The sequence below is a fragment of the Chiloscyllium plagiosum genome, chromosome 39, assembly GCF_004010195.1.
Source record: "Chiloscyllium plagiosum isolate BGI_BamShark_2017 chromosome 39, ASM401019v2, whole genome shotgun sequence".
In the NCBI taxonomy this organism is placed as follows: Eukaryota; Metazoa; Chordata; class Chondrichthyes; order Orectolobiformes; family Hemiscylliidae; genus Chiloscyllium; species Chiloscyllium plagiosum.
The window spans coordinates 14,104,691-14,129,113 of NC_057748.1; the positions used below are offsets into that span (position 1 = coordinate 14,104,691).

Sequence of the window (24,423 nt, forward strand, 5' to 3'; positions counted from 1 at the left end):
ACTCTCCCCTCCCCCACACTGAGCTCACTCTCCCCTCCCCCACACTGAGCTCACTCTCCCCCCGCCCCTTCCCCGTGTTGGGCTCGCTCTCCCTGAGAAGCCTACTCCTGCTGCCATTGCGGCACATGCTCAGGGACAGGGCCCGCTCTCACCCTGCTGAAGGCGCCGAAGAAACCCATAAAGAGAAAAAAAAGCGAACAAGAGCAAAGATCAAAAGGAGAAAGAAACAAAGAAAGCAGGTGGAAGAGGATGAGTTCTGGGCCTAGTGCTTGGATGCACAGGCGCTACATCTGCCGCCATCTTGCATAAACGTGGGGCACATATCAATGCAGAAGACCACTTGGATGAACAAGTGTGAAGCCCTGGGAAGCGGTTGGAGCCGCTACATCAGGCGTCGCCACAGTCGGCTATTCCTCTGTGGCAATCTCCGGACCCGTCCCACTGACCTATCCCTATCACCTCCCACCTTCACCCACCTAGGGCCTACCTTGTTCCCAGAGCCATTCCCACCCTTTCCCCCATTTATCTGTCATCTCCCTTCCCCCTCCCCAGTCCTGACGAAGGGTCCTGCCTGAAACGCCGACTCCCTTGTTACTTGGATGCTGCCACCCTTTATCGCCTCTGAGTTCTCCAGCATCTGCAGCCCCCATTGGCTCCTAACACAAGCAACAGAGTGCAGAGGCTGAAAAGCTGGGATTTAAACATGGTGTGCTGGAAGCACTGGTGACAGAGAAACAGTTAAACATTTCAGGTCATTGACCTTTCATCCGAACAGGAACTAACTAGAGATTTAACCAAAACAAAGGAACACAGCTAGGCCCCAGGCTTTTCAGCCTGTTCCAACTCTGAGAGGGATTGAGTCGGGTCTGCAACATGACTCCAGATACAATCAACGTTTCCAATTTAACTGCAGGGGCAGAAGCAGGGAAAGGGGGAAGAAGAAAGTAAGGAGCTAAAGGCATATTCCGAAATAGGGCAGAGGGCAGGAGTGATGTAAATGAATGCAAAAGTACCAAAAGAGGAGCGGAGATGAACAGAAATGACAACAGCAGAACCATCTGCAATAAAAACAGTCATAATGGCTATCGCAGAATCCCTACAGTGTGGAAGCAGGCCATTCAGCCCAAGGAGTCCACACCGACCCTCTGAAGAGCAGGCCACCCAGACTCACCCCCACCCCTGCATTTCCCATGGCCAATCCACCTAAACTGCACATCTTTGGACTGTGGGAGGAAACCGGAGCACCCAGAGGAAACCCACCCAGACACGGGGAGAATGTGCAAGCTCCACACAGTCATAGAGATAGAAACAGACAGTCATGGAGTCATAATGATGTACAGCACGGAAACAGACCCTTTGGTCCAACTCGTCCATGCCGAGCAGATACCCCAACTTAATCTAATCCCATTTGCCAACACTTGGCCCATACCCCTCTAAACCTTTTCTATTCATATACCCATCCAGATATCTTTTAAATGTTGCAATTGTACTAGCCTCCACCACTTCCTCTGGCGCTCATTCCATACATGTGCCCGAGGTGGGATTGAACCTGGGTCGCTGGGGCTGTGAAGCACCATGCCATCCAGTTATCATCGGAAATTGTTGGACTGCTTTTATTCCAAGAGGCTGTGAGACGTCCAACCAAGAAATGAGGTCCTGTTCTTGTTGAGCAACGTCTGTTAACCTCATCGAGATAGCGTAGGAAGGACAAAGACTTTCATTCCATGGGTATAATGAATTGGGCAAAAGTGAGGACTGCAGATGCTGGAGCTCAGAGTCGAAAAGCGTGGTGCTGGAAAAGCATAATAGATCAGGTAGCCTCTGAGAAGCAGGAGAGTCGATGTTTCGGGCTTAAGCCCTTCATCAGGAATATGCCTGAAACATTGATTCTCCTGCTCCTCAGATGCTGCCTGACCTGCTGTGCTTTTCCAGCACCAATCTTTTCGACAACGATAACGAACTGAGCCTGTGTACTAGCTGACAGTTATAAGAATGAGAGGTGATCTTATTGAAATGTTCATGGATTCTGAAGGGGCAAGACAGAGTCAAAATAGGCAGGAGATGGGGCAGCGGTAATGTCACTGTGGTAATCCAAAACCCCAGGTCAATGTTTTAGAGACATGGGTTCGAAACCCTCAGTGGCAGATGATGAAAGTTGAATTCCTTAACCATTCGGCTTAGTAACCTCCATGGAGGTTGTCATTAAAAGCCCATCTGGTTCACTAATGTCCTTTTTGGGAAGGAAACTGCTGTCCTCACCTTGTCTGGTTGACATGTGACTCCAGCAACATAGCTGACAATTATGAGCAGGAAATAAATGCCACCCCAGCCAGCGATGCCCACATCCCGTGAACGATTACGTTCACGAAAAGCTGAGAGGATGTTTCCCTTGGCTGGTGAATCTAGGTACAGTGGTAAAAACAGAAATTGCTGGAAAAACTCAGCAGGTCTGGCAGCATCCGCAGAGAGAGGGAAACAGAGATAATGTTTCAGAAGACCACCCTTCTTCTCTGGACCTGAAATGTTAACTCCACAGATGCGGCCAGACCTGCTGAGATTTTCCAGCAATTTCTGCTTTTGTCTCTAACTTCCAGCAGTTCTGCGGGTGTTTATGAAGGGACAGTGTTAGAGAACCTTTACAACTGAGATGAAGAGAAATGACTGCTCTCAAAAAATAAAGCAATGCATTGAATTCTCGACCCTCTGCATTGGTGGACGGTCCATCACTGAGGGTTTGATAGACAGATATTTATACTATTGCCTGAAAAGGAGTATTCAAACCTTTTACCCAATTATTCTTCCCCTGTGTGATAGACAAAAGCCAGGGATCTGACTCAGAACTTAACGAAACAGACCTTTCTTTATTTAACCCTTTAAGTACCAATGGTCACTATAAAAGAAACATTTATTGTATATTTGCTTCCTATTTCATCTACCTTAACTCACTTCAATTAACTTCAGTTTCTTTTACTTTAACTTAATAACCCTAATTCTAACATCAATTCATTGAGTTTGGCTTGAATCAAATACTACTCTGATTCAAACGAAGTGGCCAACTTTGTCCTCTGAGCAGATCTTCGTTCTTTCTGAAAAAGTAACTTCAGGGCAATTGCTTTCCCATTGGGGCCGGAGGCTTCTTTGAGAGAGAGAGAGAGAAAAAAAATCCTTTGTTCTGTAAAATGGACTCCTTCCCAGAGAGACCTCTGGCACTCAGCCAATGAATTGACCAAAGCCTGATGCGGAGGAGCCGGTGTTGGACTGGGATGGACAAAGTTAGAAATCACACAAACTTGAAAGGGTCCGGAAAAGATTTACAAGGATGTTGCAAAGGTTGGGGGATTTGAGCTACAGGGAGAGGCTGAACAGGCTGGGGCCGTTTTCCCTGGAGCGTCGGAGGATGAGGGGTGACCTTATAGAGGTTTACAAAATTATGGGGGCCATGGATAGGGTAAATAGGCAAAGTCTTTTCCCTGGGGTCAGGGAGTCCAGAACTAGAGGGCATAGGTTTAGGGTGAGAGGGGAAAGATATAAAAGAGACCTTTTTCATACAGAAAGTGGTACATGTATGGAATGAGCTGCCAGAGGAGTGGAGGCTGGTACAATTGCGACATTTAAGAGGCATTTGGATGTGTAAATTAATAGGAAGGGTTTAGAGGGATATGGGCCGGGTGCTGGCAGGTGGGACTAGATTGGGTTGGGATATCTGGTCGGCATGGACGGGTTGGACCGAAGGGTTTGTTTCCATGCTGTACATCTCTATGACTCAATGACACAACACCAGGTTATAGTCCAACAGGTTTATTTGGAAGCACTAGCTTTCGGAGCGCTGCTCCTTCATCAGGTGGTTGTGAAGCAGGACCATAAGACACAGAATTTAGAGCAAAAGATTAATGTCACAGAAGTAAAATGGTATATTTAACAAACCTAGATTGCTGTTAAGTTTTTCATCTTTTCGAATGGGTTGCAGGTTTCAGTTCATTAATATGTAAATCCCAGAACTTCTTTTAAGTCACATTCTCAAGATAAGTTAAGGTTTTATAAAAATTGGTGACATCTCAGCTCAGACAATGCATTAAAGGTGTGAGGTTTGTTAAATATATCATTTTACTTGCATGACACTGTAACCTTTTGGATAAATTCTGTGTCTTACGGTCCTGCATCACAGCTACCAGACAAAGGAGCAGCGCTCCGAAAGCTAGTGCTTCCAAATAAACCTGTTGGACTACAACCTGGTGTTGTGTGATTTTTAACTTTATCCTACCCACTCTAATACCGGCTCCTCCACATCATGTTTCCCAATGTGGGCTGGAGGCTTCTCTGAGACAGAGAAAACAACTCCTTTGTTCTGTAAAATGTGCTACTTTCCAGAAAGATCTCTGGCACTCAGCCAATTGATCAAAGCCTGATCACATGGTTCCATCCCAGCCAATAGAGATTTACTGGTAAATAACTCTCAAATGTTTACATTTCAGCAAGCTGTAAACAGTGACATTCCATTCTCCAGACGCACCAGTGGATCTAGAGATCACCAAGACATTTGCCTTCTTTGGTCAGTACTGGAAACTGCAGGCCACAGTAGGTCCAATTTAACTGAGGTCAGAGTTTAAACTAGCTTGACCAAAATTTCCAGCATGGTTGATTGGGGCCAGTCTCGCAGCCACTTCCGCTGCTAGCCACCTGACCAGAGCCGTAGAGACATAGAGATGTACAAGATCCTTTCCTGAGTTGAGGGGAGTTCAGAACTATAGGGCACAGGTTCAGGGGTGAGAGGGGAAATATTTAAAAGGGACCTAAGGGGCAACATTTTCATGCAGAGGGTGGTGTGTGTATCAAATGATCTGCCGGAGGAAGTGGTGGAAACAGCACGGAAACCCGTCCATGCTGACCAGGTATCCAAACCTAATTTAGTCCCATGTGTCAGCATTTCGCCCCATCCCCCAAACCCTCCTATTCATATTCCCATCCTTTTAACTGTTGCAATTGTACCAGCCTCCACCACCCCCTCTGGCAGATCATTCCATACACGCACCACCCTCTGTGTGAAAGCATTGCCCCTTAGGTCCTTTTTAAATATTTCTCCTCTCACCCTAAACTGGTGCCCTCTAGTTCTGGACGCCCCCACTCCAGTGAAAAGACCTTGTCTATTTATCCTATCCATGCCCTTCATGAATTTATAAACCTCTATAAGGTCACCCGTCAGCCACCAATGCTCCAGGGAAAACAGTCCCAGCCTATTCAGCCTCTCCCTGTTAATCAAATCCTCCAATCCTGGCAACATCCATGTAAATATTTTCTGAACCCTTTCAAGGTTCACAACATCTTTCCGATAGGAAGGAGACCAGAATTGCACACGATTCTCTCAGGGAACTGAAGGACTATGGGAAATGGACAGAAGAGGCGAGTTGAGTCTGACAATCAGCTATGATCATATTGAGTAGGAGAAAGGGAGGACAGCAGATGCTGGAGATCGGAGTCAAAAGGCGTGGTACTGGAAAAGCACAGCAGGTCCGGCAGCATCCGAGGAGCAGGAGAGTCGATGTTTCGAGCATAAGCTCTTCATCCGCAATGCCTGATGAAGCACAGTGGCTCAGTGGTTAGCACTGCTGCCAGATTCCCAGGTTCGATTCCAGCCTTGGGTTACGGTCTGTGTGGAGTTTGCACATTCTCCCTGTGTCTGCGTGGGTTTCCTCTGGGTGCTCCGGTTTCTTCCCACAGTCCAAAGATGTGCAAGGCAGTTGAATTGGCCATGCTAAATTGCCCATAGTGTTAGGTGCATTAGTCAGAGGGGAAATGGGTCTGGGTGGTTGCTCTTCGGAGGACTGGTTGGGCCGAAGGGCCTGTTTCCACACTGTAGGGAATCTAATCAAAAAATGTCGGCTCTCCTACTCCTGTAGAAAGTTGCAGGGGCTACTCTTGTGCACATTCCTTATGTTTCTAATCTCTTATAAAATTTAAACAAAATAGACAACGCGGGTTTTGTCAGAGATTTCCTGACACTGGACTGGTTCGCAGGCATATAAACTGACCATGTGAGCTGAAGAATTGTCTTTCCCTGCAGAATTCAGCAATAGAAACTGTGCAGAAAAGCAGCCAGCAGTTTCAAATCAACAGATTGTCGCTGGCGGCGGATTCAGAAACCTACATCGCCCGTGTGAGAGCAAAACCACAGCAGCAGGAGGGTTCCAGAGGCCACTGGAGTGAGTGGAGCTCCGAGATCCAGTGGGAGACAAGTCCAAGCACCTCTAACCTCCAAACAGGTAAACAGCTTTGTGACCTTCACTAGATGCAACAGATCAGAGCAGACGCCAATCTCCAAAGGTCGATTGCATTTAAAAGGCGCATTTGGAATCGTAGGAATAAAAGAAGCGAAACTTGCCTCATGGTTTACCAAGCAAAATCGGAACAAATTGAAGAAACATCAGGCTCCAAAACCTTGACAGGGAGAGGTAGATTTTAAGGATTCTCTTCAAAGGCGAATGATTTGATTTGGTTTTATTTACTGCAGTCACATGTACCTAATTACAGTGAAAAGTTCTGTTTTGCGAGCAGATCATAGCAAACAAGGACATGCAGATCAGAGGGTGCTTAGACAGAGCGGGGTTAGAACTGCACAGGAAGTGGGCAAAGCAAGATCAACATTAACAAAATCAGCATTAGTCGACATTAGAGAAGTCCATTCATCAGTCTAGTAATGGCCAGGAAGATGCCTGAACCATTGATGCATGTGTTCAAGCTTCTGTATTTTCTGCCCAGTGGAAAAGGTCGGAAGAGAGCAGTACCAGGGTGGGAGGGGTCTTTGATGGCATTGGCAACTTTCCATGGCAACAAGATGCGTAAAGGGGGTCCATGGATGGGAGGCTGGCTTCTGTGATGGTCTGGGGCTGTGCATCCCACCGTATGTACCTTCTGAGAGAAAGGGACAGACAAAGAGTTTGGAGCGGGAGTTCCTGATCTAAGGCTGCAGCAACCTAAGGCACAGCATTAAAAAGAGGCTGATGAAACACTGCACTTGCTGAGAATGTTCGTACTTTAGAGCCAAAGATAAAACTGATGCCGTTTCCTGGTGTTATAGCCAACATCCTGCTGTTGCCCAAGTGCAGCGTCACTGGTCATTTATCTCATAGCGGGGTGTGCTGAAGGTTTCTTTGTCTTTTTTTATTTGTACCAAATGTTTACCAGCAATGCAATGCTGACCACAATCGGAAGGAGCTGACTTTGTTTGAAGGGCTTTGAGACGTTCCTGAGAGGTCTCGATAAGTTGTTACATAAGTGCAGGCATTTATTTGGCAGTGACAGTGGAACAGGAATAGGTTGGTCATTTCCCCCCAAGCCTGCTTCACTGTGCCATTTGATCAAGGCTGTTCCTGATCCCAAGATTGACTCGCTCAGTTAGGAGAGTATTGGGATGGCACGGTGGCTCAGTGGGTAGCAGCACCAGGGACGCAGGTTTGACTATCAACTTCGGTGACTGTCCGTGTGGATTAGATTCTCTAAAGTATGGAAACAGGCCATTTGGCCCAACAAGTCCACACTGACCCTCCAAAGAGTACCCAGACCCATTCCCCGACCCTATATTTACCCCTGACTAATACACCTAATACTATGGGCAATTTAGCATGGCCATGGGAAATGCAGGCTGATAGCACAGGGGAATGGCTCGAGGTGGGATGCTGTCTACAGGGTTGGTGTGGACCTGATAAGCGGAATGGTGTAGGGATTCTATGGTTAGGATAGGCCCTGCACAAGTTAAAGGATAATTTCGTGAAGTGTCCCCTATTCAGTCAGTAGAGCATTTGACCTGTGGCAAGGTGGTAGTGTCCCTACCTCAGGAATGGGAGGCCGTGGTTCAAGCCCCACCTGCTCCAGAGAGGTGAAATAACACCTGCTGGGGCCGGCACAGTGGTCAGCACTGCTGCCTCACAGCGCCAGGGACCCGGGCTCAATTCTCACCTTGAGCGACTGTCTGTCTGGAGTTTGCACATTCTCCCTGTGTCCGCGTGGGTTTCCTCCGGGTGCTCCGGTTTCCTCCCACAATCCAAAAATGTGCAGGTTAGGTGAATTGGCCATGCTAAATTGCCCATAGTGTTAGATACATTAGTCAGGGGTAAATATAGTGTGAGGGAATGGGTCTGGGTGGGTTACTCTTCAGAGGACTTGGTGAGCCAAATCAAATGTTTCCACACTGTAGGGAACAAAATCATCCACACGGACAGTCACCAAAGTCTAGAATCGAACCTGCGTCCTTGGCGCTGTGAGGTAGCAGTGCTAACCACTGAGCCACTCTAACACACTCTTAACTACAAACAAGTTGACTAGAAAAATAGGTTTTAAAAAATTAGCTTTGGCTCAGTGGGGCTCCTGCGGTGCTGTCTTTAGTGTCCATATATCTGAGCCAGAAGGCAAGGGTTCAAGTCCCTTCTGCACCAGAGACGTGTGTATAACATCCTCATGTAGTTCAGTAGAAAATGTCTGCTTTGCTCTGTACCTCCTGTTACTGAATGTCCCAACTCAGTCTTGAAAGCTTAACCCGTCCCAGCAACCACAGCCTTTTACCAGGGAGAGAGCTTGATACCTGCCACTCAGTGCTTCGTGAGATTGATCTTAAATGACTTTGCTGTCATTTTGAGACCATATCCCAACCCAAAGTCCAGCAAGGAGTTCCGGAGGTTGGAATGTGTGGGACTTAGGAGTAGTTGGAAAGATGAGCTTTGAAAGTGATGCCAATCAGGTAGAAAAGGCATACGGATTGAAAGGATGCATTCATGGAGTTACGAAAAGGTGGGAGGAAGAGGTTTATGTGGGGAATGTACCATCAGACCTGATCCATCTGGGCCGAATGGCCTACTTCAATGCTGTAAATTCTACGCAACCTTTCCCGAAAGCCAGTCGCTTGGTTTCCACTCTGTTCATCCGTATTCTGCAAATACAGACTAGTGTGGATGGGGGGGAAAGTAATCCCAATGAGCTGCATTTGCAGTGCTGCGAGTTAAGACTCTGTATTTCAGTACTGACTATCTGCCTTGACTGTTCACAGCTAAAGCAAATGTAATGCCTCGGAATCTGATGTGCTTCTACGATGGTATCCAGGAGATCAAATGTACTTGGGAAGTGACAAGTGAGTCCAGCAAATATTTCCAGTTTGGCTTGCACTTTGGAAGAGCCAATAGCTCTGAGTAAGTAAACCAGCTGAAATGTTCCTGTAACCCAGCCCTGATTGTTGATCCAAAGAGCAGTAGGCATGAGAAGATTCAGCCTACCTTAGCTCATCCATCCTTAACTTAAAGATATAAGAAATAGGAGCAGGTGTAGGCCCTGGATGTAGGTTTGCTCGCTGAGCTGGAAGGTTTATTTTCAGATGTTCCGTCACCATACTAGGTAACATCTTCAGTGAGCCTCCTGACCAAGCCTGCTGGTGTTTCCTGCTTTCTATTTATATGTTTGGGTTTCCTTGGGTTGGTAGTGCCATTTCTTCTGGTGATGTCATTTCCTGTTCTTTTTATCAGGGGTTGGTAAATGGGATCCAAGTCAATGTGTTTGTTGATAGAGTTCTGGTTGGAGTAGTCCATTTGGCCCATCAAGCCTGTTCTGCCATGCAATAAGATCATTACCGATCTTTATCGTGGACTCAGCTCCATTTACCCACTGTGCACCATAACCCTTACTTCCCTTACTGCTCAAAAATCTATCTATATTTGCTTTAGAAACATGCAAATAAGCAGCCTCGACTGCTTCACTGGGCAGAGTCTAAAGTATTGAAGCGACCCAATTGTTCTTAAGAAAAAAGAATATTGCCTGAATTGTCCAATCCCTTTTTCGAGATGTTGATCACTAGGGAGGGTAATTTTAACATCTGCAAATGGCATTTTGTGAATGGCCTATCCAAAATTGCCCATTTCTAACTATCAGCACGTGTTATGATCCCCACTCTCAATAAAGAGAAAGATCCCTATGTTAATCCTAAATTTATCATTGAACATATGACCCCCTTGTCCTACTCTCACAACATCCAACCTTCAACATTAACCATTTCCACGCTGCCCATGATTGTATTTATCTGGCGTAACATCAACTCTCGGATGGCTCCTTGCAAAGGCAGAAGGTCCAATTCTCTTCTGATCTTCTCATTATTAAGATCTCTGACAGAGAAAAAATTCCCGATGAAGACCTTATGCTCGAAATGTCGATTCTCCTGCTCCTCAGACGCTGCCTGACCGGCTGTGCTTTTCCAGCAACTCTGATCTCCAGCATCTGCAGCCCTCACTTTCTCTCGGATAGAGGGCTGCCATACTTAGGCCTCTGTCCTCCAAGGCTTGTCATTAATCAGGGCCAGAACTTCAGGTGGACTCAGCATAACAGGACCTAAATGCATTTGTGCCTTCTGAAATATATGCCTAACGCATGTGTGACTGCCTGGGAGTATTATCTGTTCAAACAGGGTTGAGAGCTGTAATCGAGTACATGAAGACGTGAAGGTGGATTGGAGACAAAACACCCTTCAGGTCTCCATCACAGCAACCCAACTCTCATTACGTGAAGACCTCCTAAACCTCATCCAAATTCACTCACCTATGCCCCCCCTCCACTACCACTTCCTCCATAATAGTCGATCTGGATACCATCTTCACAGCCATGCATTGGCATCATTTTAACATCAATAGGGAAGAATTAAACGTCTAATGACTGAATTAAACTCTGAGCTCCAACACGCCACCATTAAAGAAACACAGCAGTGTAAAACACAATGTAATCAATTAAGCTCTAATTAGGCCTGTTACCAAAATGATATGCCATGGAAACGTCTTAAATGTGTCAGTTATTCTTGAATCACTAGGCCCCCTGATGATCTGAAGCTGTTATTTGCATCTGAAACCCAGCCAAACATTTGCAATGGTTACAACTGTCACAAGAAATGCTTGCAGCTACATAGTCTAAACTGACAGAACAGAAAAGTGTCCCAGCAATGCATTAATTAATTAATTAATGGATTGGTAGGTCCACAAACCTTTTTCCTCTACCTTTTATTTTTTGCAATTGTTAACAAATCTCAGCCTGAAGTTCCTTTCAGCATTATGGGACAAGCAACACTCAGCATTGGAGATTCGTTGGTTTTGAATTGAATTAGCTTTATTACCACGTGTCCTCAAATAAGTACAGGGACAAGTTTATAAGTCTCCACTCACAGCATCATCTTAGGTACAAAAATACCTAGCTAAGATTACTTACAGGATAACAATGCAGCCCTATTAACTTCTTTCGATTCAAAGCCCTTTTAAAATGCTTTCATGGGACAAGCCAACATTTACTCTTCCTGAATTGCTCTCCTGAAAGATGGCAATTTCCTGTGGCATCATCTAGGCAGCACCTATACTGCTGTTAGCTTTTTGCTAGCAGTTTCACACAACTGTGTGACTTGCTACTTAAGGGGGCAGCCAAATTGCTGTGGAACAGGACTCACATGTGGACCAGACCAGACGAGAAGGCAAATTTCCTCCCCTGCTCTTTATTAATGGGCCAGATGGGTCTTTGTAACAGCTTGTATTGGGCATTATTACTGAGTCTGGCTTTTCATTCCAGTTTTAGTTATGCTTCCATTGGATTTGAACTCATATCCCTGCGTAGGCCTTAGCCAGGACCTCAAGAGGACTGGTCCATTAGTGCCACTGCATTACGATATAGATCAAAACAGGAAGCTGGTACAATTACAACACTTAAAAGGCATCTGGGTGGGTATATGGATAGGAAAGGTTTAGAGGGATATGGGCCAAGTGCTGGCAAATGGGATTAGATTAGGTTAGGATATCAGGTCGGCATAGACCAAAGGGTCTGTTTCTGTGCTGTACATCTCTATCACTCTATTTGTGCATGTGACATAGGTGACCCTGAACAGGTGTAGCATTTATTATCCATCTCTAATGCCCAGATGGCAGCTTAAGAGTCAACCACATTGCTGTGGGCCTGGAGTCACATGTAGGCCATATCAGGCATATTCGTTCCACAAGAAGGTGTGGTCATAGACTCATAGAGATGTACAGCATTGAAACAGACCCTTCAGTCTAACATGTCCATGCCAGCCAGATATCCTAAATTAATCTAGTCCCATTTGACAGTATTTGGCCCATATCCCTCCAAACCCTTCCTATTTATATACCCATCCAGATGCCTTTTAAATGTTGATTGTATTCACCTCCCACACTTCCTCTGGCAGCTCATTCCATACATGTACCATCCTCTGAGTGAAAAAGTTTCCTCTTGGGTCTCTTTCATATCTTTCCCTCTCACCCTAAACCTATGCCCTCTTGTTCTGGACTCCCCCACCCCAGGGGAAAAGACTTTGTCTATTTATTCTATCCATGCCCCTCAGGATTTTATAAACCTCTATAAGGTCACCTCCAACACGCCAGGGAAAATAGCCACAGCCTATTCAGCTTGTCCCGATGGATCAAACCCTCCAACCATGGCAACATCCTTGTGATCCAAATGGGTTTTAATGACAATTGTTACCATTAGGTGTTTTGTTTAGAACTCCAGATTTCAAAAGTCACCATCTACCATGGCAGGATTTGAACCCATGACCCTCAGAACATTAGATTGGGATTCAGGGCTGCGGGCCAAGTGATGTTATCACTACACTACTGTCACACCCACTGATTCTACTTTCCCTGGGGAATTCTTGAAGGAAGTAAACATTCAGAAATTAGTAAATTTAGCACAGTCCAGGAACTGAAACTGTACATTTCTTGCTCTGTTTGATATATTTGGACTTGAACAGGGGCCGCAGTGTAAGTTGAATGGGTTAAACCATTTGTGTAAATCCTTGCTGAAATAACTCCACAGCGGCTGGTCTCCCGTCACCACATCACCCTTTATTTACACATTGGGAGTCCTTGACACTGACCCAGCTCCCTCAGAGCCAGCTCTCAGAGTGAACAGAACCTTTGACACTCCTGTCAGTCAGGGCTCCTTGATCAGACCGGGTTAACAACCCCAATAAGAGAACACAGATTCTATGAGGTCCACCAGGCGGACCTTGTTACAATCTCTGCACCCGTCCTCCAGCTCTCCGACCTTACAGAGTGACAGATCTAGCTCATTGGTTAGCATTCTCATCTGTGTGCCAGAAGGTCATAAGTTCAATTATTTCCCCAGAGACTTGAATGCAACATCTAAGCTGAAGCTCTGGAGCACCCCTGAGGGAGTGTAGAACTATCAAGTGCCCTGTTTTTCGATTATCACTCCGAGACACACTCTGCCCGCTGCTCTTTGACTTCAGAACAGACCTCTCAAATTTCAAATCGAAGCTTGGTCTTGCTTTCTGTGCACCCTCTCTGCAGCCGTAACTTTGTATCTCTCGCTCTGTTGAATCACCCTGTGATCTTTGGATGTGAACTGCACACAAAACAAAATTTTTCACTGTACGTAGGTACATGTGACAATAATCAAACCAAATCACTAGTTGGAAAAGGGACATGATTTTTCACAAATCCTTGGTAATATTTATCCCTCAGTCTTGTCTGAAACAGACTATTCAGTCATGAACACACTACTGCTTGCGGTTGTACACATCATCCATGTTTTGTGCAGCACACTAGAGTCTACCCTTCAAAAGTACCCGAACTCTCAAACCAGAAAATACTGGAGAAACTCAGCAGGTCTGGCAGCATCTGTGAGAGAGAGAGTAACAGAGTTAATGTTCTGAGTCCAGTTCTGACTGGACTCAAAACGTTAACTGTGCTTTCTCCTCACAGACCTGCTGAGTTTCTCCAGCACTTCCTATGTTTGTTTGTATCAGGTGTCCAGGCATCCACAGATTTACTTCAAAAGTCTTCCACTGACTGTAAATTGCTTTGGGCTGCCCTGGAAAGCGCTACACAAATGCAAGTTTTTTGTTTTTGTCGCTGTGCGAGTCTCTAAAATCGCAGTGACCAACCTCTCTTAATTTGCAGGACCAAGGAGTGTGAGAATCCAGAGATATCCCAGACATTTAAAGATCTCACTGTTCATCGCTGTAGCATTCCTGTGAACGATGAGGAAGTCATGGATGACTATGAGCTGATGCTGAAGATTGTTGAGCCAACAGTGGTATTTTACCCCTATAAAAACAGTGAGTTCACTGTTTCACCTTCACTTTGACTGTGCAGTTAATTTGTCAACAAAGATTACCCTTTGATCTGAAATGCCACTGAGAGCAGAGCCTCCGAATCTCCTGGGGTAATAGGAGATGTTTAGCCTGTTGCAAAAACAGAAATTGCTGGAAAAGCTCAGCAGGACTGGCAGCATCTGTGGAGCGAAATCAGAGTTAACGTTTTGGGTTCAGTGACCCTTCCTCAGAACCTCAGCATCAAGTCAGTTCCCTGGATCTACCTGGATGTTTTCCCGAGTGATGACCCAGACTAAATTCCAGTTTGATTCTTCTCTGCCCCATGTAGTAGCACAGTGGCTCAGTGGTTAGCACTGCTGCCTCACAGTGCCAGGGACCCAGGTTCAGGACTGTCTGTGTGGAGTTTGCACATCTGCCCCATGTCTGCATGGGTTTCCCCTGGGTGCTCAGGTATCTTCCCACAATCCAAAGATGTGCAGGTTAGGATGAATTGCCCATAATGTTCAGGGGATGAGAAGGTTAGGTGCATTAGTCAGGGGAAATGTCCAGTGATAGGGTGGGAGAATGGTTCTGGATGGGTTACTCTTCAGAGGGTCGGTGTAGACCTTTTGGGCGAAATGGCCTGTTTCCCCACTGCAGGGATTCGATGATTTTCCAGCTAAGGTTACAAAGAGATTTGGGTCTCTTTGCTGAGGAGAGGCAAATGGAGTTTAATTTGGATAAATGTGAAATATTACATTTTGGTAAAACAACCATGGACAGGACTTACACAATTAATGGTAGGGCCCTGGGCAGTGCTGTAGAACAGAGGGACCTAGGGGTTCAGGTACATAGTTCACAGGTGGGCAAGGTGGTTAAGAGGGTGTTTAGCACGCTTGCCTTCATTGCTCAGACCTTTGGAGTACAGGAGTTGGGATGTCATGGTGAGGTTATACAGGACATTGGTGAGACCTCTTCTGGAGCACTGTGTCCTTGTTATAGGAAGGATATTATTAAGCTGGAAAGGGTTCATACCAGATTCACCAGGATGTTGCTGGGAATAGAGGATTTGAGATATAAAAATAGACTGGAAATGCTGGGACTTATTTTTACTGGAGTGTAGCAGGCTGAGGTGTGACCTTATAGAGGTTTATAAAATCATGAGGGGTATAGATGAGGTGAATAGCAAGGTCTTTTCGGCAGGGTGCCGCGCTGTGCAGATTTGACGGCTGTGGGCTAGGAAAGTGGTGGAGGGGAGGGGGCGCGGGGAAGTGGGGTGGTGTTCCTTGCATTATTTAGTCCCAACTGTGCGCCAGACCTGATGGAACAGTAGTCTTTCCCTCACTGCCATTTCTCATTTGTCACATATACCTAGTGCCATTTGGCCCTTCGGAGGACATGCTGTTGAAAGCGGCTGCAATTGTCAACCTGGGCATTAAGGATCAGGAAGAGCACAAGTGGCCGATTCCACAGGGGATTTGTGGCTGGCTTTGCTGCTTCCCAAGCCAGAATCTGTAGTCTTTCGCCCTGTAAGGAGCTCTTGATGTCCACCCACCCCAACTGCGTGGTGCTCCAATTTTGAGAAATGTCCACAGAAGGCCCTCAGTGTCAGTGGCCGAGCGGGTATCTCTGAATTTCTGGCCCCATTTCCTTCCCTTTCTTGCCCCCTGCACTTTTCCTGAAGGATTTCCAGCTGATGGAGTTATACTGACTCTCACAGCCCTTTGTTTGTAAGGGAGATAAACTCAGCAGTGTTTAGCACTGATGCCTCACAGCGCTCGGGACATGGGTTCAATTCCTCGGGTGACTGTCTGTGTGGAGTTTGCACATTCTCCCCATGTCCATGTGGATTTCCTCCCACAGTCTAGAGATGTGCAGGCTAGGTGGATTGGCCATGCTAAATTATCATGTAATGTGCAAGTAAATGTGGGGTTAAAGGAATATGGTTGAGGGTTAGTATATACTTGAAGGGCTGAATGACCTGTACCTGTGCTGTAGGGATTCTATGAGTTTTCAATCAATAAGATCCCAAATCCAGAATTAAATGATTGGTTAATCTATCGTGGAGGTCTACAGCCTACTCTATGACTCTGGAAGGAGCTGGTCCTCCAATCAGAGTCCCTTTCTCTCCTGAAGGTTTGCACTGTCTGGTTGGCCAACAGCTCCCAGGGTGCTTCATCCCAGGATAGCTCATTGTTGACCTCTCAAGGTGCCTGACTACAGTTACAAAACTTAGTACAGTGCTCTTTCCCCAAAGTGAGGCCTCAGCTGCCTCTCCAATCCTATGGAGCCAAGACACCCCCCTTCACCCAAATTAGGTTCCACTTGAAGTCTCGGGATAGAGTACAGGTAAAGTCATCACTGCCTGGCCAGTCCGTAGGGCTGCTCTCTCCTTAGAGATAGAGGTGATTGATGATGGTTTAACCTGAGGGTTCATCATGCCTCAGGTGAGGGGAGAGGTTGAGAAGGAAGCTCCATTCGTGGTTATCTCAACTGCTGCAGGAGTTGAACCCACGCCAATGGTGTCACACAGCATAGCAAACTAGCTCTCCACCCAACTGTGCTAACCAACCCTACTCTCAGGGCATTCAAGAAAGGATTCCACATCTTTGATAGGACAAAAAGGGAGGGCTTACTCCATATGGTAACCTCTATACTTAATTGTCATATTGAGGAACAAATTGTCCAAAATACAATGAGGAATATTGGGGAATATAGGCATGTTCTGATTCATAGTGCGTTACTATCTATCACAACTGTTCCGTTATAAATCAAAGTCTCAACATACTGTGAAATCTTGTCTTTTTTTTGTCTTTTATTATTAGTAAAACCAAAGGATCCTTTCAACTTGACCATAAAACAGCTGCCCGATGAGAGATACCAATTGGACTGGCTCACTGTGCCAGCTAGTTATAGTTCCGAATATGAAATTCATTACAAGAAGGCTGAAGATTCTTGGGAGGTCAGTTGAGATTGCACATCAGTGAAGGGGACAGGTCTTCAGGACTGTCTTCCTTGTGTGTCTGTGTCCCTGCTTCTGTGTAACATATCCTTGTGTGTGCCTGTTTGAATCAACTAGGATCAAACAGCCATGTGCCTGCTTGAAGGATGGTTATGATCCCTAGAGAGATCAATAACTTCAAAGGTGAGGAAATCCCCACAAAGATGACAGAAAGAAAACCCATGGACAGGATTTCACTTAGAGTCATAGAGTCATAGAGTCATAGAGATGTACAGCATGGAAACAGACCCTTCAGTCCAACCCATTCATGCTGACCAGCTATTCCAAACAAATCTTGTCCCACCTGCCAGCACCCGGCCCATATCCCTCCAAACCCTTCCTACTCTGATCCAAATGCCTTTTAAATGTTGCAATTGTACCAGCCTCCACCACTTCCTTTGGCAGCTCATTCCATACACATACCACCCTCTGCATGAAAAAGTTGCCCCTTAGGTCTCTTTTATATCTTTCCCCTCTCACCCTAAACTTCTAGATCTAGACTCCCCCACCCCAGAAAGGAGACTTTGTCTATTCACCTTATCCATGCCCCTTATGATTTTATAAACCTCTATAAGGTCACCCGTCAGCCTCTGCACTCCAGGGAAAACAACCCCAGCCTGTTCAGCCTCTCCCTATAGCTCAAATCCTCCAACCCTGGCAACATCCTTGTAAATCTTTTCCGAACCCTTTCAAGTTTCACAACATCTTTCCGATAGGAAGGAGACCAGGATTGCATGCAATATTCCAACAGTGGCCTAACCAATGTCCTGTCCAGCTGCAATATGACCTCCCAACTCCTGTACTCAATACTGTGACCAATAAAGAAAGCTTACCAAACGCCTTCTTCACTATCCTATCTACCTGTGACTCTACTTTCAAGGAGCTATTTCTTCAAGCCTTGACTGTAATAAATTAATTGAAATCAACATAACACAAACATTAGTTAATAGTTGAAGGATATTGCAAACATAAATGCATATTGCATTCCAAATACACAAGATGCCTCACTTTACTTCTCATTCAAATATAGGGCCACATGTCATCTCAATAAGCCATTGCTTTGTTCACCCTCTCTCACTTCCCATTCAAACATTTCAGGCCTTGAGGAAAAAGTAAGGCCTGCAGATGCTGGAGATCAGAGTGTGGGGCTGGAAAAGCACAGCAGGTCAGGCAGCATCTGAGGAGCAGGAGAATCGACGTTTTGGGCATAAGCCCTTCATCAGGCCTTGAGTTGCATACATCCAACATCCCCCGACGCAGTAAACAAGGGTGAAGCACACATCAGCCAACCTTCTTTCGCTTGTTTCACAACAGTCCCAAAGAAACAAAATAATTAGAGATTCCCTTCTCCAACCCCTTTAAACAATCTGGTGGGCTCTGTCGATACTGCAATCACAGCAATGGGAACTTGTCCAATCCACAGACCCTTGCTCTTGTCTATGTCTCACTCCCTCCTCTTTGCAACTGTTTATCACACACAGTAACACAGTCCCTGCTCCATTCTTAGAAACCCTGCTTCAACACCAGGATTTGTTCATTTGGAGGAAACCATGTTTGGTCCCTCATTGTGCAAATACTCGGTGTATTCTAAAATGTCAAACACAAAAATGTTGGCTGAACTAATATTGCTGCAAGGATCCTTCTGGTCTCCAATTTCAAATCAACTTCTGCTTCGGCAACCTACAGCCCGGAAGACTTAACGTTGAGTTCTCCAATTTCAAAGCCTTCTCACTCCCTTTCCGAAATGACCATCCTTGGCCTCCCCCATTGCCACTGCAAATCACACCACAAACTGGAGGAACAGCACCGCATCTTCTGCCTGGCCCGCCTGCAGTCCAGAGGACTCAACAATGAGTTCTCCAATTTCAAATAACCTTCCTTCCTATCCCCGACTCCCTTTCCAGCCCCTCCCCCTCCCTTCCATTGCTCTGACCAACTCTTCCTTCCAGCCACCAACCGGATTCATTCCTCCCATTGACCAACCAGGTTGTACCTTCTACCTGTGTTCACCTATCCCTACCTCACCACTCCATGCCCTCCCCCATCCAAAACCCTCCACCACCTCTCCCCACTCCTTTATCTGCAGCTCCCCTTACACACACACACACACACCAAGTCCTGAAGAAGGGTTACGCCTGAAACATTGACTTCTGCACCTTCTGGCTTGCTGTGTTCTCCCAGCCTCCTGCCTGTCCCTCCTGATGCTGCCTGGCTTGCTGTGTTCCTCCAGCCTCCTGCCTGTCCCTCCTGATGCTGCCTGGCTTGCTGTGTTCCCCCAGCCTCCTGCCTGTCCCTCCTGATGCTGCCTGGCTTGTTGTGTTCCTCCAGCCTCCTGTCTGTCTACTTCAGATTCCAGTACCTGCCGCTTTTTCTTTGTCTCTAACCTCACTGTTGACATAGTACATAAGCTTTTCTTGGAGTTATGTCATGATGAGGAAACAAATTTCAGAATTCTCTCCAGCCAATTTTGGTCTTAAAGGGACATTGTAGAAGAGTAAACAAAGGCTTTTGCCAGCAACTAGATCAGCACAAGTATGTACGTACATGTGAGAGCTGTCTGAACCACAAGTTTAATTAGTAAATGAAGTGTGCGTGATTGAGACTGAGTGGCTAATTGTGAGATGCATGCATGTGAAGTTGCCAATGGAAGATGTTTATGTAAGATACATGTGTGTGCACATATATATGTGAGGTGTGTGTGTGTGTACTTGAGCTGTTAAGGTTGCATGTCAGTGAGTTTATGAGGAGAATATCAGAAAGGAAGAAAGTTAAATACTAACACAACATCCTTCCTGGTTTTGGATGGAATAATTGGATGGCAGTTTAAATCATACAATCCCAACAATGCAGAAAGAAGCCATTCTGTCCATTGAGTGTGCAACCTCTGAAGAGCATCCTGCTCAGATCCACTTCCACCCTATCCCCATGACCTTGTATTAGCCATGGCTAATCGCCCTAGCCACTATGGGCAACTTAGCCTGGCCGATCCATCTACCCTTGACAGCTTTGGACTATGGGAAGAAACTGGAGTACCCAGTGGAAACCCACACAGACATGGGGAGAACATGCAAACTCCACATGGATATGATTTGGAGGTGCTGGTGTTGGACTGGGGTGGACAAAGTTAAAAGTCACACAACACCAGGTTATAGTCCAACTGGTTTATTCGGAAGCACTAGCTTTCAAAGCAATGCAGAAACAGCGCTCCGAAAGCTAGTGCCTCCAAATAAACCTGTTGAGCTATAACCTGGTGTTGTGTGACTTTTAACTTTACCCACACAGATAGTTGCCTAAGGCCTGAATCGAACCTGGGTCCCTGGTACTGTGAGGCAGCAGTGCTAACTGCTGAGGCATGATGCCATACCAATTAACAAATTAACTACATAATTAGGCTGATTAAATTTCAAGTGTAATAATACCATGACGGGAGCCGGTAGAGGCATGGGAACGGACCGAGACCCGGAAGAGGCATAGGGGCGGGCTGCCTTAGAGTGGCTGGAAGGTGGGAGTGACGGGGAGGTGGGGGCTTGCTGGGGGGTCTGTATTTTATGCACTATTACTGTTTTTGTGATGACTGAGACTGGGATTTGAGGTTTGTCCTCATTTCCCTGAAAACTGGTTGAACGGTAGGGTTTGGGGCCTAGCTTTTGCTGTTCCTCTCCCTTGTAAAATTGCTGTTACTCTGTATGCAGCTGTTCGTGTTAATTGTTTCGTAAACTGTGTATTGTTTAATAAAAATTTTTTTTTAAAACCATGGCAGACGACCCATAAATGATCTAAACGTCACTGCGCCATTATTTCTCACTAAAATATTGGTGGTGGATTCAGATAGTACTTCAAAGCTAGACAATATTGCAACATAGTATAACACATCATTGTCTTCTGCCAGAATGCCAAAGGGCAGAAAATTCCTCAAGATACCAAATCCTTCCAAATCCAAAAGAATTCATTGGAGGCATCCAGTCGCTATGTTGTCAGAATGAGAGCGAAGGTGAAATGTCGAAAGGATAACTATTCCTACTGTGGACCGTGGAGTGACTGGAGCCATGAAGTTTCATTTCAAACAGACCCTGGTATGTCGGCAAAATCCAACTATTCTCATAGGGTTTCTTCACGCATTGTTTGCACCAGCAACAACAACCGCTACTTATCAGTAGACTGTCAATGGCAACTTCCAAAATGCATACCCTTTACCCACTTGGGAGGACACGGTGGCACACAGTTAGCACTGCTACCTCACAGTGCTAGGCATCCAGGTTCAATTCCAACCTTGGGCAACTGTTTGCGTCAAGCTTGTGCGTTCTCCCCGTGTCTGTGTGGGTTTCGGGTGCTCTGGTTTCCTCCCACAATCCAAAGATGTGCCTGTTGGGGTGGATTGGCTATGGGAAATTGCACCATGGTGTCCAGGGATGTGAACAGAGATCTCAGAAGCTTGAAGAGGTTACAGAGATAAAGAGGGGTGAAATTCTGGAGGGATGCAAGTTTTCACGTGGAGGCCAGTGAACAGCACTCAGTGTCATTTAGATTCCAAGTAGCAGAGATTAAACAGAGGGCAAAAGTAAATTGCCAGGAGTTAAACCGATCCTTCTCCATCTCTATTGCATGTAAACCACCACAATACCATCCCAATGAATAGACTATTCCCACATAGAACTGTAAATCATTTAATCATAGAATCCCTACAGTGTGGAAACAGGCCCATCAAGTCCACACCGACGCTCTGAAGAGTAACCCACCCAGACCCATTCCCCTACCCTATTACTCTACATTTCCCCCTGAGACATGCACCTAACTGGCACGGTGGCTCAGTGGTTAGGACTGCTGCTGCATAGCACCAGGTTCGATTCTAGCCTCAGGCGACTGTCTGTGTGGAGTTTGCACATTCTCCCCGTGTCTGCGTAGGTTTGCTCTGGTTTCGTCCCACAGTCCAAAGATGTGTAGGTCAGGTGGATTGGCCATGCTAAGTTGCCCAGAATGTTTGGTGCATTAGTCAGAGGGAAATGAGTTCTGGATGGGTTACTTTTCAGAGGGTCGGTATGGACTGGTTGGCCTGAAGGGCCTGTTTCCACAGTGTAGGGAACCTAATCTAATCAAACCTACACATCCATGAACACTATGGACAATTCAGCATGTCCAATTCACCCTAACCTGCACATCTTTGGGCTGTAGGAGGAAACCGATGTTTTTCACTTTGTCATATTATGGTGGAAGCACAACTATTCTGAACTTCTCATGTCTTTATTTTTCTCATTTATTCCTGTGATTTTGTACTTTTGAAGGTCTGGAATGCTGGACCTTTTAATTCCTTTTTTATTCCAATTTTTATTTCTAAGAATTTGTCCTTAAGAATCTGCAAGGAGAAAGTGAGGTCTGCAGATGCTGGAGGTCAGAGCTGAAAATGTGTTGTCGGAAAAGCGCAGCAGGTCAGGCAGCATCCAAGGAACAGGAGAATCGACGTTTCGGGCATAAGAAGAAGGGCTTATGCCCGAAACGTCGATTCTCCGGTTCCTTGGATGCTGCCTGACCTGCTGCGCTTTTCCGGCAACACATTTTCAGCTTAAGAATCTGCATCTTTGTACCTTTGTACCGAGGATGGCACTGTAGGTGGTGGCTTGAAAACTTTTCACTGCACTCACGTGGGTACATGTGACACATTTAGAATATTGTGAGCAATTCTGGGCCCTTTATCTCAGGAAGGATGGACTGGCCCTGGAGTGGGTCCAGAGGAGGTTTGCGAGAATGGTCCTAGGAATGAAAAGCTTAACATATGAGGAATGTTTGAGGACTCTGGGTCTATACTCGATAGAGTTTAGAAGGATGGGGGGCATCTAATTGAAACTTACAGAATACTGAACAGCCTGGACAGAGTGGACATTGGGAAGATGTTTCCATTGGCAGGGGAGACTAGGACCCAAGGTCACAGCCTTAGAGTAAAGGGAAGACGTTTTAGAATGGAGATAAGGAGAAACTTCTTCAGCCAGAGAGTGGGGAATCTATGGAATTCACTGCCACAGAAGTCTGTGGGAGCCAGGTCAGTGAGTATATTTAAGACGGAGATAGATAGGTTCTTGATTGTTAAGGGGATCAAAGGTCACAGGGAGAAAGTGGGAGAATGGGGTTGAGAAAAATATCAGCCATGATTGAATGGTGGAGCAGACTCCATGGGCCGAATAGCCTAATTTTGGCGCCTATTTGTTAAGGTCTTATGGACTAATAAAGCTAATTCAATGCAATTCAATTCAAATTGATCATTAACATGTAGACTATGTTCCTTAAAGCATAGTGCAGTAAAATTGAGCACACAATAAACAGGCTACAGTCAGCACGGTAAGGAGCACACCACAGTGCAACATTCTTACAAGTCATTAAAATCACAATCCAATTAATGTTTCTTTCAATGTCCTTTCTTTTGTTTATGTTTCATTTAGATAACAAGATAGTCATCATCGTGGCAGTTATAATTCTGATGGTTTTAACCCTATTTATTCGACCCTTTCTCTGCCTGATACAAAGGTAAAATATCTTGTCCTTCTGTTTGGTGTTAATGATCTGAATCCGCTCAGTGAGACTGCTGGCTGATAGCCATTGGATCTCTGGGATTTAACCCAGGAAATTCCAAAACCTAATTCTGCCTTTGTTCTGTGAGCATCAGACTAACATTGATAGTCCATGAGCATTTTTATAAATGTCTACTGAGGTGCAGCACAGTGGCCCGGTGGTTAGCACTATTGCCTCGTAGCGACAGGGATCTGGGTTCGATTCCAGCTTTGGGTGATTGCCAGTGTCTGGACTTTGCACGTGCTTCCCCGTGTCTGTGTGGGGTTTCCCTTGGGTGTTCCAGTTTCCTCCCAAAGATGAGTAGGTTAGGTGAATTGCCCCATGGGGATGGGTTGGCCATGGGCAAATGGAGGATACACTGTGTTGGAGGCTCAGTATGGGCTGAATGGCCTGCTTCCACACTGAAAGCATTCTATGAGGTGGTAGCCTTGATAATGAAAGCTTTTAAATAGGAATGATTGGCAGATGAGTCATCAGGATTTCAAGCCCTCCATCTTTCTCCGCCTCCTTCTCATTCCACACTCTTTATTCTGTCTTCCCTCTCTCCTTTCAGCCTTATTTTCCCTTCAATGATGGTCACCGTCCACCGCTCCTTGGGTTCCACCTTAGGGATATAGGAACATTGGAGCAGAAAGACGCCATTCAGCCCCTCCCATCCTAGATCATCTACCTCACTACCATTTTCACGCACCGTCTCCAAAAGCGTTGCTACCTGGGAATCAATTACGTAAGTTGAGGCTGAATTTATTCAATGACTCAGCCTCCAACAGCCCTCTGTGTGCGTATA

At 45.9% G+C, this 24,423-nt stretch overlaps 1 protein-coding gene across 2 annotated transcripts in view; it reads left to right on the forward strand.

Moving 5' to 3' along the window:
• The window catches only part of LOC122542253 (cytokine receptor common subunit beta-like), a 61,242-nt gene that overhangs the window by 25,603 nt on the left and 11,216 nt on the right, over nt 1-24,423 (forward strand). For both annotated transcript variants that reach the window (XM_043679795.1, XM_043679796.1), the window contains exons 6-11: nt 6,059-6,257; nt 9,035-9,173; nt 13,944-14,101; nt 16,903-17,039; nt 20,968-21,151; nt 23,507-23,591. In XM_043679795.1, the coding sequence (XP_043535730.1) occupies nt 6,059-6,257; nt 9,035-9,173; nt 13,944-14,101; nt 16,903-17,039; nt 20,968-21,151; nt 23,507-23,591 (902 nt within the window). The remainder of the gene's footprint in view (nt 1-6,058; nt 6,258-9,034; nt 9,174-13,943; nt 14,102-16,902; nt 17,040-20,967; nt 21,152-23,506; nt 23,592-24,423) is intronic.